General features: G+C 57.3%; 9 protein-coding genes across 9 annotated transcripts; 5 read left to right on the plus strand and 4 right to left on the minus strand.

Annotated features, from left to right (window-relative positions):
- Window positions 1-231: 231 nt before the first annotated feature.
- On the minus strand, window positions 232-1797 carry BKCO1_12000109 (aspartate aminotransferase; the record flags this gene model as incomplete). The annotated part of the gene is made up of 3 exons (XM_020270599.1): window positions 232-1173; window positions 1273-1404; window positions 1498-1797. The coding sequence occupies 3 exons, from the start codon at window positions 1795-1797 to the stop codon at window positions 232-234; spliced, it is 1374 nt and encodes a 457-aa protein (XP_020132501.1).
- A 441-nt stretch (window positions 1798-2238) lies between these two features.
- BKCO1_12000110 (t-snare protein) lies at window positions 2239-3407 on the minus strand (the record flags this gene model as incomplete). Its single annotated transcript, XM_020270601.1, has 3 exons — window positions 2239-2479; window positions 2541-3238; window positions 3291-3407. The coding sequence occupies 3 exons, from the start codon at window positions 3405-3407 to the stop codon at window positions 2239-2241; spliced, it is 1056 nt and encodes a 351-aa protein (XP_020132649.1).
- Window positions 3408-3788: 381 nt separating this feature from the next.
- Window positions 3789-5712, plus strand: BKCO1_12000111 (mfs general substrate transporter; the record flags this gene model as incomplete). Its single annotated transcript, XM_020270602.1, has 2 exons — window positions 3789-4871; window positions 4966-5712. The coding sequence occupies 2 exons, from the start codon at window positions 3789-3791 to the stop codon at window positions 5710-5712; spliced, it is 1830 nt and encodes a 609-aa protein (XP_020132648.1).
- A 1285-nt stretch (window positions 5713-6997) lies between these two features.
- Window positions 6998-7571, plus strand: BKCO1_12000112 (aldehyde-activating protein; the record flags this gene model as incomplete). The annotated part of the gene is made up of 3 exons (XM_020270603.1): window positions 6998-7243; window positions 7332-7445; window positions 7503-7571. The coding sequence occupies 3 exons, from the start codon at window positions 6998-7000 to the stop codon at window positions 7569-7571; spliced, it is 429 nt and encodes a 142-aa protein (XP_020132646.1).
- A 332-nt stretch (window positions 7572-7903) lies between these two features.
- Window positions 7904-9096, minus strand: BKCO1_12000113 (rot1-like protein; the record flags this gene model as incomplete). The annotated part of the gene is made up of 4 exons (XM_020270604.1): window positions 7904-8218; window positions 8282-8457; window positions 8515-8629; window positions 8701-9096. The coding sequence occupies 4 exons, from the start codon at window positions 9094-9096 to the stop codon at window positions 7904-7906; spliced, it is 1002 nt and encodes a 333-aa protein (XP_020132647.1).
- A 140-nt stretch (window positions 9097-9236) lies between these two features.
- BKCO1_12000114 (5-formyltetrahydrofolate cyclo-ligase) lies at window positions 9237-10099 on the plus strand (the record flags this gene model as incomplete). The annotated part of the gene is made up of 3 exons (XM_020270605.1): window positions 9237-9327; window positions 9385-9894; window positions 9954-10099. The coding sequence occupies 3 exons, from the start codon at window positions 9237-9239 to the stop codon at window positions 10097-10099; spliced, it is 747 nt and encodes a 248-aa protein (XP_020132603.1).
- Window positions 10100-10233: 134 nt separating this feature from the next.
- BKCO1_12000115 (small nuclear ribonucleoprotein e) lies at window positions 10234-10639 on the minus strand (the record flags this gene model as incomplete). Its single annotated transcript, XM_020270606.1, has 3 exons — window positions 10234-10289; window positions 10356-10446; window positions 10499-10639. The coding sequence occupies 3 exons, from the start codon at window positions 10637-10639 to the stop codon at window positions 10234-10236; spliced, it is 288 nt and encodes a 95-aa protein (XP_020132652.1).
- Window positions 10640-11078: 439 nt separating this feature from the next.
- BKCO1_12000116 (mrna transport regulator) lies at window positions 11079-14412 on the plus strand (the record flags this gene model as incomplete). The annotated part of the gene is made up of 7 exons (XM_020270607.1): window positions 11079-11210; window positions 11273-11365; window positions 11422-11700; window positions 11788-11878; window positions 11930-13213; window positions 13266-13691; window positions 13745-14412. 7 exons carry the CDS (start codon window positions 11079-11081, stop codon window positions 14410-14412), a joined length of 2973 nt encoding a protein of 990 aa, XP_020132651.1.
- A 520-nt stretch (window positions 14413-14932) lies between these two features.
- BKCO1_12000117 (b-zip transcription factor idi-4) lies at window positions 14933-16264 on the plus strand (the record flags this gene model as incomplete). The annotated part of the gene is made up of 4 exons (XM_020270608.1): window positions 14933-14938; window positions 15043-15123; window positions 15227-15824; window positions 15876-16264. 4 exons carry the CDS (start codon window positions 14933-14935, stop codon window positions 16262-16264), a joined length of 1074 nt encoding a protein of 357 aa, XP_020132650.1.
- Between the last annotated feature and the right edge of the window lie 1639 nt (window positions 16265-17903).

Consider the following 17903-nt stretch of genomic DNA (forward strand, 5'->3'; position numbering starts at 1 on the left):
GCAAAGACGTGCTCGAAAGTGGAAAATAAAAATGAGGATTGATTGTAGCAAAGTTCGAGGCTCCGAACCGGTTCACGCCGTTACGCGTTCAATAGCATCGAAGCTTCTCTATCTAATACAGCAGTTGACTCCTTGTGTGTGATATTTTTCGTAGCCGTACAGAATACAGGGCTGCATATCCTCCCATGCTCATCATTGTCATCAAGCTACTTCTCAGACGTCCATGTTGCCCTATGCTTCCCTCACCACCTTGTCAATGGCGGCAGCAACGTAGTCCACGTTGTTCGTGTTCAGGCCGGCCATCGAAATGCGGCCGTTCTTGGTCATGTAGACATGGGCGTCGGCGCGGATCTTCAGCACCTGCGCCTCCGTCAGGCCAGTGTAACTGAACATGCCGATCTGATCAGTGATATGGTTCCAGGTGCCGGGAGTCTTGAGCTCCTCGAGCTTAGCGCGCAGCGCCTTGCGCATATCGATGATGCGGCCGCTCATGGTGCGCAGGTTGTCCTTCCACTCCTCGAAGAGGGCGGGGTCGTTCAGGACAGTCGAGGCGATCTTGGCACCATAGATGGGCGGGTTGCTGATCTCGGAGCGCTGGAGGATCTTGAGCTGCGAGTCGACGCGGTCGACGACATCGCTAGCGTTGGAGCCGGGCGCCGTGACGAAGTGGAAGCAACCCGCACGCTCGCCGTACAGACCAAAGTTCTTGGCATATGACTGTGCAATGACCAGCTCGAAGCCCTGCTCGACGAAGTAGCGGATGGCCCAGCCGTCCTTAGCCAGGTCGCCGGATGCGAAGCCCTGGTATGCGCAGTCGAAGAAGGGGAAGTGGTTCTTGGAGCGAATCACTTCGGCGATAGTCTTCCACTGCTCCTGGGTAGGGTCAACACCCGTGGGGTTGTGTGCACAGGCGTGAAGCAGGATGATGCTGCCATCAGGCGCATCCTTGATGGTGGAGATCATGCCATCGAAGTCGAGGCCGCGAGTCTTGGTTGAGAAGTAGGGGTAGGTCTTTACAGGGAAGGCGACATTGGTGAAGATCTGGTTGTGGTTGGCCCAGGTAGGGTTCGAGAAGTAGACGGTCTTGTCTGCCTTCTTATTGTAGAACCTGGCCAGGAACAGAGCGCCCAAGTGGACGGCTCCAGTGCCAGAAATGGTCTGCAGGCTGGTGACCTGTTTGGCGTGTCAGCAGTCTGTTTCCTTGACTAATGATGAGTCAAGCTCGCATGCGCCAAGCGGCACAGCACTCGACGCGGGGCAAGAAAAACGTACGCGCTTCTCCGCGATGGCGGGGCTGTCGGCGCCCAGTATCAGCTTCTGCGAGGCAGAGGTGAACTGCGGCAGGCCGGCGATGGGCAGGTACTCGTGGTTGAGCTCGGGGTCATTGCGGAGGATCTCGTCGGCCTATAGGATCGCTTCCAGTCAGCACCCGCTGTCGCGCGGAAACGGCGCCGTGGAGAGGCGGGGCAGGGCAGGGCGGAGCAGCTGCGAGCTCACCTTCTTCACGACGGGCAGCACCCAGGGCTTTGCCGTGTTGTCGCGGTACGCGCCGATGCCCAGGTCGACCTTCTGCGGGTTATTATCCGCGCGGTAGGCGGCCATCAGGCCGAAGAGCGGATCTTCGGGAGCTTTGGGCACGACATCGGCGTGGAAGACGGAGCTGGTTGCGGGAGACATGTGGGCGGATAGCTGCTGCAGGCGCGAGCGCGACGAGGACTGCGAGGTGGATTGCGGGCTAGGGATGACGGAGGTGGGGTCTGCAGAAGCGGCGGGGAAGGATGGTGTCGGCGGTGGCATGACGGGCTATTAAAGTAGGGCAGCTCTCCGCGTCTCGTACCTCTACCCCGGAGGATCGGCTTATCGATTGAGCGAGCGGGCCGCAGCTACTCCGCAAAAGGACAGGCCAACCAGCGGAACCGCAGCGCCTGACTGCCTGGTCGGTCGGACTGATGGATGCACGGAGCAAGGGCAGCTCTGGGGAAGGGGGATGGCCTGAGGATTGCAACGAGGAGTGGAGCGCACGGGTGGAATAGAATTTCCGGGGGAGGCTTGGGAGCCTTATAATAGCCGTCACGCGAGACTGCCTCTGTCAGGGTTCGCTGAGGGGCCGCAAACCGAGGTTCCGCAGCCACTAACGGCACTGTGCCCCAGAGTTGTTGACATCACGCCGCCGCTTTCTCCCGCCGCCTCGCGCTGTCACGCTCTTCACATGCAAATCCCCGCCTCCCATTCGATAAGCTATATGATCAGGTCCCACACCACCAGCGTCCCGCACATGGCGCACGTCGCGTAGAAGATGGCCTGCGCGATGCTCCTCCTCTCCGTCGCCCTCTTGAGCTCCTTGTTGCCGCTGCCAACGTTTTCCGCCGTGAGATGCGAGTCTTGCACCAGCTGATCGATTTGCGCCTGCTGCTCGAACAAGTTGGTGGCCAGCGTGCTTTGCAGCTCCGATATCTCGAGGAGAGATCGCTCCGTTGTCCTGACGCCCTCGTTAGTCTGACGCGGTGCATGGGCTGCCATGGGAGAGCGCCGTTACATACCGCACTTTGTCCAGCGTGTCTTCGTAATGCTTGAGCATGTCCTGGTTCTCTTCCGCAAAAAGCTGGAGCTGTTCCGCGCTCAGTTCCTGCTCCACATGCTGCCCAGTCTTCTCGTCTAGACCTGCTGCTTTCGTGCCAGAGTATCCACTCGGGTCGTCCATCGGGGGTAACGCGACGCTGCGCGCCTTGTAGAGCACGCTCTTGCTCTTCTCCCGCTCTCTCTCCAGCCGAATCTCCATCATGGATGCCTGGAAGCCGCTGACCTCTTCGAGCTTCCGGCTGAGGAACCATATGACACCATCGCGGTGTATCTTGATGGTGTTCTGCTTTGCCTCCTCCAGCTCCTCCTCAGGGCTCTTCGCCGTGATTGCGCCGCCGGCTGCCCATCTTCCAAGCGCACCCAGCCCTTTGGTTGCACGCTTCCGCAGCGCAATGGTCTCATCGGCGGACTGGCGTACATTTTCTGCGTCGGCGAGGTTTTTGATTGCGCCGCTCAGCTCGCGGAGCAGCTGCTTGGTCTCGGCATCGATCTGTTCGCGCTGGGCATCGGTTAGGTATTTGCGCTCCTTCTCGTGCTGTGGTATCGAGGATGACGAATTGGTGCGCGCGAGTTGGCTTCGGCGAGGAGGCTGCGCGGCCGAAAGATAGGACTGGCGTATGGAACGGAGGTACTGGTTGAGCTCGGAGATGTGCTTGTTCTGCGCCGCTGTCAGCAAGGCGAAAGCAGGCCTGCAGTGCGCGGCGGCTCACGATGCGGTAGGCTTCCTTCATGAAGGCCTCGACGCCATCCAAGTCAAAGGCATGGGGCTGGATGGGCGGCTTGTTGTGCCGGTGCAGGGCTTCGTTGAAGGTCGGGGAGAGGTCCATGATGTGCCCAGGCAAGAGGCAGCTCGGCGGAGCTCTGGTCCACGTCAACGTAGCCGCATGAGCTTCGCGCGCTTGGCATCCGCGCCGCTTAAATCCGCGCTATTACCGACGGGCCCAGCAGAGCGTAGGCAATCCCGACACCCCCGACACCCACCCTTCGCCCTCATCAAGAGATCGCTCATTCGCCGTCCCGCCTACCATGCCTCGCCAAATTGCGCCACTTCCCGCTTTTGCTTCACCGACCGCGTCCCCACCGATGTCGGTAAAGCAACATGCTCCGACTGTGGCTGGAATGCCTTCTCCGATCTTCCTCTCTTTTGCCGGGCCGTGAAACTATTTCCGTCTCCAGAACCCGCTCTCCTGTTCTGAAGGCCCTGGATCATGGCATCACCAGCCGCACTGGAGACTCTTGAACCGGCCAGTACATTGAATCGCCATGATGAGCTGAACATCTCGGCCTCCTCCGACAACCAAGATGCGGCCTGCGGTCTGCGAGAAGAGCGGGAGCTGGACAGTGAGAAGCACCCGCCAGACATCAGTCCCGCTTCACCAACATCCTCGCGGCGACCTTCCACTTCACAAGAGCCGGAGCAGCAGCCTGCGCGAGATCTCGAAAGAGCCAGCACAGCTGCATCAGGACCTGTTTACTCAGTGTTCCCAAGGGAGATGAAGTTGTTCATCGTCTTCATGGTGGCGTGGGGTGGCTTCTTCTCCCCGTTATCGGCAAACATCTTCTACCCCGCCCTCAACACTCTAAGCTCAGAGCTTCATGTCTCCGATGAGCTCATCAACCTGTCTCTCACCTCGTACTCCATCTTCCAAGGTCTCGCCCCCACCGTGTTCGGAGATCTTGCCGACATGGCTGGGAGAAGGCCAGCCTACATCATCGGCTTCATCATCTACATCGGAGCTTGCATTGGAATCGCACTGCAGGACTCCTATGCTGCTCTGATGGTCCTTCGTTGTCTGCAGAGCACTGGAAGCAGTGGCATGATAGCTCTCGCAAACGGCGTCGTAGCGGATGTTGCTACTGCTGCTGAGCGGGGGACATGGATGGGCTGGGCTACGGGACCTATGATGATTGGTCCGGCCGCAGGTCCTGTAATTGGAGGGCTCCTTGCTCAATTCTTGGGCTGGCGTGCCATTTTCTGGTTCCTAGTCATCATGGCGGGTGTGTATCTTGTCATCTTTACAATCACCTTTCCAGAGACCGGACGGAACGTCGTGGGCAATGGCTCCATCCCACCTCAGGGTTGGAACCTGTCAGTCCTCAACTGGCTCTCCGCCCGCAAAGCCGCCAAAATGGACCAGTCACTCTCCCGCACAATCTCCACAGAGAGCAACCGCATTGCGCAGCAACGCCTCGCTCGGTCCCGCAAGCTTCGCTGGCCCAACCCGCTCAACACCATGAAGCTGATCCGCGAGCCCGACGTCGGTCTCCTCCTTGTCTACAACTCCCTCGTCGTAAGCCCCCCCTCCCCCTCCTCCCCCTCCACAGTCGCTCTTCCACCACCACCACCACCACTCGCACCACTCGCACATCCCTCACTCCACGCAGTACACGGCCTTCATGAACGTCGCCGCCAGCGCCCCCTTCCTCTTCGCCGCCACCTACTCCTTCAACGACCTCCAAATCGGCCTCTCCTTCATCCCCTTCGGCTTCGGCGCGCTCCTCGCGCCCCTCGTCAACGGCCGCCTCCTCGACCGCAACTACCGGCGCACGGCGGCCCGCGTCGGCATGGCCATCGACCGCCGCCGCGGCGACGACCTGCGCCACTTCCCCATCGAGCGCGCGCGCATCGAGGTCGCCGCCCCGCTGCTCGGCGTCGGCCTCGCGGCGCTGACGGCGTACGGCTGGGTCATGCAGGCCGAGGCCGGGGCGCCGCCGCTGGCCGCGCCGCTGGTGCTGTTTTTCCTGCTCGGCCTGACGCTGACGGGCACGTTCAACGTGTTGAATTTGATGCTGGTCGATCTTTATCCGCTGAGCCCGGCGACGGCGACGGCGGCGAACAATTTGGTGAGGTGTCTGGTCGGGGCCGGGGGGAGCGCGGTGGTGATTCTGATGATCAAGAGGATGGGGAGGGGGTGGTGTTTTACTTTTCATGCGCTGGTCGTGTTGGCGGCGAGTCCGATTCTGTGGGTGTTGGTTACGAAGGGGCCGGCGTGGAGGGAGCAGAGGAGGCTGAAGGTCGAGGAGGTTAAGCGGAAGAGAGAGGAGAAGGAGCGAGCGAGGATGGAGGAGGAGGAGGATAGAGTGAGAAATGAGGGGTTGAAAGAGGCGGCGCATGAAGATAATGAAAAGTGAAGCTACGGGATATTAGGTAGGATCATAGTCGCCTATACTTTTATCAAAACGCTTGATCGCAAAAGATTAACCTGAAAGTCAAGTCTCGACCGTTGGCCAGGTGAGGTGTAACCTCAATGGAGGGGCAAGAATATCATGGCGCTCATATTCTTGGACAATGGTCTCGCACGTCATTGCGTCAATTTTGAGACCCTTCCTTCTCGTGATCAACACCATCCCACCATCATGGACGCATATGAGAGGGGCCACACCTTACTCTGATCTCATTTATCCGCCTTCTCTCAACCTTCCGCGATTTTCTTCGTATCTTACCACCATCCCTCCCCCCACACCCCACCCCCCCGCGTCCCCCAACCCTTCGATCTCACTCGTACACACCATGGAGCAGAACTCTGAACAAGCGCTAGTAAGTCATTACCTCCTCATTTCTCACTATCACTATCACTAACAAAACCAGGCGATTGGACTCGCACACCAGCAGTGTACACATCCCTGATAGCAAATGGTTGTAGAAAAGCCTCCTTCTGCCTCTTCAATGTGTAGAATGTCGTCGACGGGTGATCGGTATCGATACTGCCTATGACCGCCTCGTGTACCTTCAAGAAGCGATGGTAGAAAGCCGGGAGAGGAGAGGGTTTATGGCAAGACCTGCCCAGAGAGGCGTTGACGAAGTTGAAGGTGGGAGAAACCTCTTTAATGGAGATTCCGGTTTTTTCTCCCTTCTTGAGAGGCTGAAGGCACTAGGGGTCTTCTGGTGGGACGCCTGAGGACCTCTGGCGGCCTGCCTGCTCCCGCTTCTGGTCGCCATATGCTGTCTACTGGTGAACGGCGTATAACATGAAGTATTAAGGTATAGGTGAACCGCTTGTGGTAAATCGATTACTAAGGATTTAATTAGACCTGGCCTAAGTCTTATTATTATAAATTAACATTTCTGTGCTAGGTGGTAACGCTGAGACTTGTCCTCTAAGCATGGATTAGGTGTGAGTGTTAATGGGAAGTTAATTTTCCTATCTACTCTCTGGAATCATGAGTAAATCACTCATGGACGGACACATCAGCCAGGGTGAAGTCTCATGCGACTGTTCACTCTAGAGAGAACCACATCGACTCACCAAAAACGAGTCCCCTCTCGCAGCTGAGAAGCCCATCTTCCCAGCCACCACACCTGCAACGACGGACGTGCACGCAGCTGCCTAGCGCCAAGACCTGCCCTTACCCCTCGCCGAATCCTTCAACTAGAAGAAAGCGAACAACAACCTCATATATTACCACCGATACCAAAATGTCCTCCAACGAGAACCCCCCCATGCCCACTGCCACCTCCGACCCCAATGCCCCCTCCAAAACCTATCATGCATCCTGCCACTGCGGCAACATCCAATTCTCCGCCAAGGTGTCTCCACCGCTCGAAGATGGAGCGCACGAGGTGGCGAGCTGCAACTGCTCCATCTGCGTCAGCAAGGGGTACCTGCTCATCTACCTGACCCACGACGCCGTCACTTTTGAGAGCGGCGAGAGCGAACTGAAGGTAATGTCCTGAAATGCGCCTCCCTTCAAGCAGGAAAAGGAAGCATCCCTGGCAGCAGTAAGTTGATCGCGTTTCTTGCCCAAAACAGGACTACAGCTTCAACGAGAAGAGGGTGAAGCATTTCTTCTGCCCGAATTGCGGCACCGCTCTGTTCATATCGTCCGTCACGCCGGGGTTTTTCGAGGGCATGAAGGCTGTGAATGTGCGTGTACCTCCTGCTTGACATCATCTCTGTTCTTTTGCACCTGACCATGCCCAGGTCCGCGCCTTCAAGGACATCGACATCGATTCTCTGAAGATTAAGAAGATGGACGGAAAGCGCATTTGATTACTGCATTCGGAAAAACAGGTTATGACGTCATGCACAGCCGAGGAGAACTGAATGCGTCCATCTAGATCTTCACCACCGTAACAGTTGCGAAGGGAAGACACAAGAACGCTTGGGGATATCTTACATAGAGTATTCCCCCACTGGACCGAATACAAACCAAAAATTAGGCGACTGTCTTTGCTTGATGTAACTCGTAAAAACGTGCGCTCGTCTAATGCCGTCGCTGATGGGAAAACGCCTGGAACTGCCGAATACACATATTTTCCCCCCCTTGAACTTTGCTCGTGGTGCGCCAGGTGGTATCTCTCGTCATATTCGTGAACCGTTGCTCAGAAGCAAAAGTAGAGGATTGATCCGACCGCCGTCATGCCCAGTCCAAACCACCACCAGCGATCCGCGTCGATGTGATCCGGTTTCTGGCCCAACATCCTGCGCTTCAGCGGAGTGAAGACTTCGTCTGCGCGCTTGATTTTGGAGCTCGACTTGGAGGTTGAGGTGGCCTTGGAACCGGTTGTGAGGCTCGACGTCGGGAGCATCTCTGCGGGTGTGTAGGCGAGGTAAAGCGGTATGACCGGCGTGCCATCGAATTGATAGAGGGTCAACTTCTTGACGTTGTGGTATTTGTCCGTCTCGATGAGGTATTGCTAGGGCGGGAGTCAGCGCTTGCGCATCCGCCCAAGGCCCGATCACATGAAAGACGCTCATACCTTGAATGTCTCGTTCTGCGTGTATTTAGTGTAGATGCCCGTGTCGTACTTGCACGGGTCGGAAAGGAGCTGTCTGCCGTCCTCGAAGGGCGTAAGGAGTAGTTTGCCGTCAGACGTCTTCTCGAAAGTGCCGTGCTGCCATTGCATGATACCCTTGGGACAATGTGGTGAGGTGGCTGCGGCAAGCGTGAGCATGGGCTTCTGGAGCTACGGCGCGTTTGGAGAGGACGCACGGTTCGCGATGGCGCGATATAAGGCCTCCTCCCAGAAGCCGTCCGAGGTGAAGGAGTAGGAGATGCCTGGCAAGGCAGGCTCAAGCATCGAGTCGTTCGTCGGGTTGTAGAAGCCCTATGCGGATGCGCGTCAGTGTCTGGGGATCTTCGGTAGAGTCCACATATCTCCACAAAAGGGCGACGCACCGGCCCGGTCAGCGTTTTGTTCGACTTGGACGACCAAGTGCCGTACAGATTGGCGTCGGCAACGCCCTGCGCAGCGACGACGGTGGCGCCGACGAGTGCGACGGCGGAGGACAGCAGCATGGCGCCGGGCGAGTCGGCGGGCGAGCGTAACGAATGACTCGGCGGGCGTGATGGCCAAGCAGCGGCTTGGGGCGAGTGGTGCTCGGGTGCGGAGAGAGATGGGTTGTGGATGGAGCTTGAGCGTTCCTCCAGGCGCTGACGACGCTGGCTTGGGCCCAGGACAGGAGATACGAGCCAGGCGGGCCCGGACGCTCCCCTGCCCGCGCGTTCACAGCAAGGGTTTTGCCCCAGATCTCTCAGCCACACGCAGGAACCGCAGGAGCCGCGACGGAACATCCCCCGTCCAGATCAGGCGGCGATCACTTTCTTGTCATTGGCCCCACGCCTGCCCGCGCTGCAGGCTCTTCAACCAGCGCCGAATCCTAGCCGTCGGCCGCCGCAGAGCAGGGTCCATACGACGGATACGTTTCACCGACATGGCCTCCATACAAGCGGCCAAGAAGGAGCTGCGGAAGCAAATCAAGCAAGCTTTGACCGCCTTGCCGCAGGATGCCATTGCACAACAGAGTCAGCCATATTCGTCGGCCACCCGCCTGCTGCCAATGTGCTGACAGCCCCGCGCAGCCTCCCGCGCCGTCAGAGCGCTTTTGGCTTTGCCCGAGTACCAGGCGGCCAGACGCATTAGCGTCTACTTATCTATGCCTGTTGGCGAAATCTCGACCGCAGCCATAGTCTCGGACGCTATTGCCAACGGCAAGAAAGTCTTCATTCCGTACACATATCAGCGTTCGGCTCAGCCAGAGTCGAGGCCCAAATCAATCATGGACATGGTTGAGCTTCACTCAGTGCGAGACTTGGAGAGCTTCCAGCCGGATAAATGGGGCATCCCAACCCCGAGCGCCGAGTCCATCGCACGCCGCCAGAACAGCTTTGGGGGCAAAGGGCTCTCTGAAGGCGATACTGATCCAGCCAGGTGGGGTGCAGACTCTGGGCTGGACCTGATTGTCGTGCCTGGCATGATTTTTGATGCCGATTTGGGTAGGCTGGGACACGGCAAAGGCTTCTACGACTTCTTCTTGGACAGATGCCAGCAATACAGCGCGAAACTTTTGGGCGTCCGCATGCCCTTTCTCGGTATGACGCAGCCCGTCATCTCACCAGCGAAGATGTAAAGGCTAATTCGAAGCAATTAGTTGGACTCGCATTAAAAGAGCAGCTACTGCTGCCGGCTCAGTCCGTACCTATGGACGCGACCGATTGGAGGCTTGACGCCCTCGTGGTCGGTGATGGAGCAGTCCTTCGATCCACCAAGGCCCAGCCTACCGCGTCCATGCCGTAATCCTCGGAGGGAGAGATGTGGCTGTTGCTCTCCAAACCATTCGTTCTTTTTTCCCGTTACGCCGCTCCTGACGCCCTTCCCCAATTCGCAACCGTGCTTTTGTGATATCCCGTGCATTCTTTCCAACCGCCTGCTCAAGCCTCGACACTCTGGATGAGAGAGACGTTGTCACCTTTGAGGAGGATTTGGCCTGTCACGCAGTCAGTAGTCTACTATCTTTGATTCTGTCCGCACAGCCCATCGTAGCCAAACGTACCGAGCGAGCGACGCGCTTCTGCGGCCTCCCTCGTGGCGAGCTTGACCTCGATGGCGTCGTCGATGACGAGGTTCATGAACTCGTCGAAACCCTACGCTGCGTCAGATGCTGTCGCGTGGTCCCGAGGACGTAAAGCTGCTTACGCGGATCTTTCCCTCAATGCGCATTCCGATCTGCTCGAAGAGCCAGATCTGAACGGTTGCGCGCGTCTGAAGGAGCTTGAAAATGAAGTTGATTGGAGGCAACAGCACCTTGTTCCGGTTTCCACCGCCGCGGCCCGCCATTGCGAATGTGCTTGGGTGAGAGGTAGAGAGAGCTTCGTGGCGCGGCGTTGCAGTGGCGGTCGTGTCGAGCGGTGTAGAGCGTGGAGGTGGGATGGGCGGTGGTTGCAGCTGGGTTGGAGCTCGCTGTCGCCAAAGTTGTTTGTTCGCAGCGCGCTCTGCGCCAAGCCTCGGGCGGCGGAAGGCGGGCCCAGTCACCTTGCAAGTACGTACGACAACATTGGATTTATTTTTCCACTATGCACCTTGCCTGCGCCTGACAAACCTAACCAACACACCTTTCCTCCCCTCACGGCCATCTGCGTGCTTCCCAGAGGCTGCCCGGCTCCGACGCGTCCTACGATCCTATGCGCCTTACGTAGCGGCACCCCTCAGTCCGCCCCACCTGCTTGTCTAAACCTCCGTCACCACCCCTCTGCGCCGACCATCCAAGGCCGCGACCATGGCTGCCAACGGTGCGGCGGCCCAACAGGCCTTTGCGCCTGTCCTTGCAGCGCTCGCCACCATGCAGAGCAACGTCGACCGCACTCAGAAAGGCCAGGCCCACGAGTATCTCGAGCAGTTCCAGAAGTCGGTCAGTAGACAACGCCGCTCAACCACACGCCTCGCACCCGCGCTAACACCACCCGTCACCAGGAGGAGGCATGGACCACCAATTTTGCCATACTGCAGTCGCCCGATGCCGCCGTGGAGGCCAAGCTGTTCGCCGCGACGACACTCAAGGGAAAGGTAGGATGAAAGGGCGACGCCCCATGTCAGGAGCGCGCGCGTGCTAATGCGCCCAGATTGTCTATGACCTCCACCAGCTACCGCGAGACTCGCTCTCGCCGCTACGCGACACCCTTCTGAGCGTGCTTGCTGCCTTCCGCGCCGGTCCCAAGCCCATCAGGATGCAGCTCTGCGTGTGCCTGGCAAACCTGGCGATACAAGTGATGGAGTGGAAGGATGTCCTGCCGCTGGTTGTTTCGACGCTCGGCAACGACCCCCAGAGCATCCCCTGCGTCCTGGACTTCCTGCGTGTCCTGCCGGAAGAAGTAACGGAAGGACGAAAGATTAATCTCACTGTACGTTCGGCCGAACCACCGCTTTGCGAGCCACTCCGGCGGCGATATTTCGAAGCGCAATCAAAATCTAATGCCTGATGAAAATAGGAAGACGAGCTGCGGGAAAGGACAAAGGAGCTGCTGGAGGATAACGCACAGGAAGTCCTCGGCCTGCTAACCCAGTATGCCCGCTCGTCCGGTAGATTCCCTGACCCATGTTTCGTTGGAAGTACTGTACTGATTAGCACAGATGCGGCCTCGAAGAACCCTCAGCTTATGGATTGTATTCAATCGTGGGCACGTGAGGTCGCAATCAACGATATCGTCAACTCCCCCCTGCTGGACACGGTTTTAAACGGACTCTCCGAGGACGAGCCATTTGAGTCTGCTGTCGAGTGTATTTGCGCAGTCATTCGGGAGACGAGGGACGTCGACGAGTGCATGAATGTCATCTCGACTCTCTACCCCAAGCTTATGGCTTTGAGGCCCAAGATTGAGCAAGCTGCTGAAGAGGAGGATACCGAGGTGTTCAAGGGCATCGCCCGAGTCTTCGCAGAGGCTGGCGAGGCCTGGGTTGTGCTGATCGCAAGGCTGCCTCAGCAGTTCCAAGGCTTGGTGGAGTCCGTGCTCGAGGCCGCTGCGAGGGACACGGAACGGGACGCCATTTCTCACACGTTCAATTTCTGGTACGAGCTCAAGCAATACTTGACCCTGGAAAAGTACATGCAAGCGAGACTCGAGTTCGTGGCTGTTTTCTCGAAGCTCGTCGACATCATGATCGGCCACCTGGAATACCCGAAGCCGGAATCTGGCGACGAGAAGGATCTATTCGAGGGTGACCGTGAGCAGGAGGAGAAGTTCCGGGAATTCAGGCACCAGATGGGTGACGTGCTCAAGGACTGCTGCGAAGTCATCGGGGTGACGGAATGCTTGCAAAAATGCTATGGACTCATCGAGGACTGGGTCAACAAATTCGGTCCTCAGGCGTCGGCTGGTCACGTTCCGGAATGGCAGAAGCTGGAGGCACCTCTGTTCGCTATGAGGGCTATGGGGCGTATGGTTCCTCAAGACGAAAACATCATGCTCCCACGCTTGATGCCTCTGCTTGTTCAGATTCCGGACCAGGAGAAGGTTCGTTTCCAGGCCGTCATGGCTCTTGGGCGATACACTCTGTGGACTGCTCAGCACCCGGAAACGCTTCAGCCCCAGCTGGACTACATCATGGCAGCATTCAACCACCCGTCGAAGGAAGTTGTCCGCGCCGCGGCGCTGTCGTTCAAGTTCTTCTGCAATGACTGCGCGCCTCTGCTGAAGGATTATACCCCTCAGCTCCAGCAATTCTATACCAGCGTGCTTGACAGGTTGCCTGCAAGCAGCCAGGACGAATTGACAGACGGTGTTGCGTCTGTGCTCGCTGAACAGCCGCCTGAGGCTATCTATGATTACCTCAAGCTATACTGCGATCCCGTTCTCAAGACTATTATGGAGATGGCCCAGACTGCCGCTGATGACAAAGCTAAGCTCGCACTTGCTGGTAAGTTTGCTTTGATGCGCTCATTCGAGTTTTCTACTGAACAAGACAACAGACAAGCTGCAAATCATTACTATCTTCATACAATGGGTCCAACCCTACATTCCCACTACTCAGCCTCATCCCTGCGTCAGATACTGCCAGGAGATCTTCCCGGTCTTCGCCACTCTTTCCGACAACTTCACGACATTTTCACCAATCCTTGAGCGCGTGTGCCGTTGCTGGCGCTACATGGTCCTCTCCTACCGGACTCACATGGCGCCTCTGCTTCCTCAATTGGCAGACAAGCTGGCCTCGGGATTTACGTCATCAAGGCAGGGCTGCTTCCTTTGGGCTACCGACTCCATCGTGAGGGAATTTGCTCCGGGCGTTGAGGGTATCGACTCGAATACCTTTGCAGCTGTCTTCCAATTTTACTCTCAACAGGCAACGACTTTTCTGAGGGCACTCAGCGACCTTCCTCCAGAACAGTTGCCTGATGGTAAGTATAGCCTAAGGTTTCGGAGGTTGTAGGATTCTCTAACTGAGGTGTAGTCATCGAAGACTTCTTCCGGCTGTCTGTGGACGTCCTCCTCTTCTTCCCAGAGCAGTCGGTCACGTCCCCGCTCATGCCCTCGATCCTTTCTGCGGCTACCACGGCTCTCACTCTCCTCAAGGAGGAGCCTCTCATCGCGTCGCTGCATTTCCTGCGCGACTTCCTCGCCTATGGCACCGACAACCCGCCTTCGTCGGACTGGGGCGACGAGCCTCGCGTCAACCCTCCCGAGATCCAGACGGCAGTCAAACACCTGATCACGGGTCAAGGAGAGCAGCTAACGCAGCGCATCATGACTGGCATGATGTACACGTTCCCTCGGGACTGCTTCCCGGACGCTTCTGGTGTTCTGCTTGAAATGTTCAACCTGATGCCAGTGGAGGTGGCGGGGTGGGTCAAGACTACCGTCAGCATGCTGCCGCCTGGGTCCATCAGCCCGCAAGAGGCGGAGCGGCTGATGAACAACATCAACCAGTATTATTCCCTTATTCCTGAGAAATTTACGTACAGTGCTTCTGATGGGAGAACCAGGCGCATCCAGTCCAACGAAGTCCGCAAGATCCGCATGCTGCTGCAGGACTTCACGAACTCGTACCGCCGCCGTAACGTCGCGCCTCGCGAAGGCCTAGGTCGCCTCGAGGCGACCCGGTTCCGCTTCACCGGCTGAGCAGGACTGTAAGTTCAAGACGATTACGACAGCAAGCAGGGTCGGAAAAGGGATTAGAAGGGGGGTTGTAAAGCTTAGCATATTCCTGTTTCATCGGGATGCGATCGATGGGATGGTGGATGGTCTTTATTCTTTCTGCTGCTTTTTTACATTTCAAGCTTTAGGTGTTGATAAAGCCAGGCTTAGTGACGGGGGAGAAGGGGGTGGGAATACGACTCGATCTTCTGGAAAGAAACAAGACGGAGGGACAAAAATTTCGATGCATTGCAAGTAGGGAGTTCTATGGCATACGGTGTGGGATGTAGGCTTATACCGATTACGGGATGGATCAGGGAAGTGGGGGAGCGATGTATGGTTGGCGGGCCGCGTTGGCGACGTTCGAGCAGCTAAACAAGATGATGAGATGCTTCTCTTTCGAAGAGCTGGGTTCCACATGCTAAGACCGAACAAGTAAAGTTTACGCTCTGGCTGCGGTGTTGTTGCACTTGGTGGGCAGGGCCGCAGGGGGGGTGTCAGCATCATGCCGGTGTGTGGCCCGAGCCCGTAGCCCTCATGCCCGAATTAGGAGCGTGTAAAGAACTAGGCCTCGATGAGTCACCGCACGATTGACTCCGCCGCGCCTTGTGCTAGGCGGAGCAGCCGCACGACAGGAACGCCAGCCTGGACGCCGAATCCACACCCGTCAGCGCGCACCGTCTGCTGCGCTCTGTGGTAGGCTGGCAGCCGTCGGCGGCGCCGGCGCCAAGGCCAAACAGGCATCCCGCGAGCCCTGGGCGGAGACCGCGACCGTCGGTGTTGTGGCACCGCCCGCTAGCCTCTAGCAGAAAGCGCCTTCTCCGCACTGCCACCTCTCGCCGTCCTTAAATACTCGTCCTCTTCTCAACCTCAGGCCCACCCCCAAACCTCAGCGGCTTCTCCTTTCCGCTTCTACCTTTTCCCTCGGGCCTCGATTGTGGGAGGCCCTTTCTTCGTGTTTTCTCCCGACAACGACAACACTTGGACACAATGCCAGTCTGCAACAAGCTCTCCGTCTTCTACTACGTGCCGAGCCAGGTCTTCGCAACATACTATCCAACCTAACACCAGTGGTTTATCGCACCTTGGGAACCACGGCTGCCTTGCACCGCATCTCACCGGCACATCTTTGGACTTCGCTTTCACACACGGCAACTCTACACCGGATCTTCTCGCTTCCTTCACGGAACCATACCCCCTGCTTCCCCCCTCGTCCGTTTCCGACCCACTCTTGGACGGTGCGTTTGACGCGGCATCGTTCGATCTTTTCGGCGGCCTACAAAACGACCCGCTCCTGTTCGCGCTTGATGGCGCAAACACTGGATCAAACTACTCGGACGAGTCTCCTGACATGTACAACGAATCTTTCCTTGCCGCTACTCTGAACCCCGCACCAGGTTTGTACATGTCGGTCCCCTTGCGGCTACCAGACAACTGACAAGCACCAGACTCATTCAACTCGTTTGCTGCATCTACCCAACCCTCCAGCAAAGCTCCTTCTTCCCGGCCGTCACCCTACTCTACGGCCGAGTCGGCATTCTCCAATGACGCACCGGCGGGTGCCTCTTCATCTCCCTCAGGCTCCTCCTCTTCGGCGGGCGGCAAGCGCAAGCGCGCCGCTTCGGGCGACGAGCCCGCGGACGAAACGCTTGCCGACAAACGGCGCCGCAACAACCTCGCGGCGGCAAAGTACCGGCAGAAGAAGGTGGACCGGATCTCGGAGCTGGAAGATGAGGTGAAGGAAGTATCCAAGGAGAGGGATGAGCTGAAGCTGCAGCTGGCGCGGAGGGATGCCGAGTTGGAGCTTCTGCGGAAGCTGATGATGGATAGGAAGTAGCGTCTTACCCTTTCTTGTTGCTGTTGTTGTTTTCTTTCTGGGGATCTTGAGGCTACGTCGTCAGCGTGTGCTTCGGTCAGGTTTGTCTGGAGTTTAGGATCTGGGAAAGATTGGGCGATGCTCAGACGATGTCGGTATCGTTCAACAGGAGATTGTTCTTTTTTTCTTTCTTTTAGATCGGCAAATGTTATTCTTCATTGCTGCATCTGAAGTGTGGTTCATGCTGCGAAAAAATTGTTGACATGCCTTCCAGTACCGAATGCTTGCTATTCGAACGATGGTCGTTGACTCAATTGTCCGTCTACACATACATGAAGCCATATAAGCTTGTTCTATCTACTTCCACGTTCTCATATCCAAACAATCAGAATGGTGTTTTCTGAACTCATAGTCGGCAACCATTGTTCATCATGGTTCATTGGTGTCACATCCCTGTCAGCCAGATCTTCGGTACTTCCTCTTCGGGCTAGAGTGCCAAGCTATGAATCATAATCACTCACCCTCACTCAGAACCGTGCTGACGATGGGTCCTTCCTTCGTCCCCCGTCCTTTTCCGTCAGCAAAGAGGGCGAGGGAGGCACCGCCCTTCCTCTCGTCCCTACAGTCGACTCGGCATGGCGCGCGTGTCCATGTTTTGCTTGCTTGCTGCTGACCATGCAGGATTTGGCCGCCCCCACCGCGTCGTTGTTACCCCGTGCAGCCGGAATCTCCGACTCATGTTTCAACCTCAGGATCGTCCGTTCCAGCGTCTGAAGAAGTGGCATTTCGCATGGAATTCTCCGGGTCGCGCACCAAGGCCAACCGTTCCCCGCAGGACTGCTCTACGTTTGATTTGCAGTGCAGAGCTGCTGATCTATGGCGGTTGTGATTGACGCTGCAGGAGAAAGTCGCTCCCCGCCATTGGCTGGCTGACTCAGGTAGGCGTCGCGCAAATAGCCGCGGCCAGAGTGTGTCCTTCTCCTGCACCTGTGGTTTCGCAAGTAATAACGCATGTCCTTTAGGTTTCTACAGTCACACAGGCACTGGCTCACTCTCACCAACAGCGGCGGCCTGCGTGCGTGCATCCATGACGTGCACCTCCACCATCGGCCCTCGGTAACTTCCACCGCGAGGAGTTGCTACGTGCTCGGACGTTCATAGAAGAAAACCTGGCATTCTCCGTCTACCCCGGCCACAGCGACCTCTTTGATTTCCGTTGCGTACGCCTGTCTAAGATCGCATTGCATCCGATGCCGCATACAGGCGCCGCACGTCAATACCGTTCGGACTTGCGCGACCCCCGTCGGATTTGGATGGTGTCGAGACTATGTTGCCGTTCATGCGCCTGACGGAGCATTGCGTGTCTATGCATGACCTCCTATTTCTTTTTTTATGATATCTTGAGGCTCTGGTCAGACGTCGACCGCCCAAGCCGGGGTCCCCGCCCAGCCCATTGCGGCAGTTGCGGCCACAGCGCCACCACCTTGTTATACAGCAGCTGACGCATTAGGCAAGAATCAATGAAACACCCTAGCAACAGCACTAATCAACACGAAATACGTCATTCGCGTGTTCTTCCAACTATAGCCTATCCAGCTCGCAGTGCCGGCGAAACACGGCCCGTGGGTGATTCACTTGCCCGATATGACCGAACTTTGCC

Source organism: Diplodia corticola (assembly GCF_001883845.1).
Source record: "Diplodia corticola strain CBS 112549 chromosome Unknown scaffold12, whole genome shotgun sequence".
In the NCBI taxonomy this organism is placed as follows: domain Eukaryota; kingdom Fungi; phylum Ascomycota; class Dothideomycetes; order Botryosphaeriales; family Botryosphaeriaceae; genus Diplodia; species Diplodia corticola.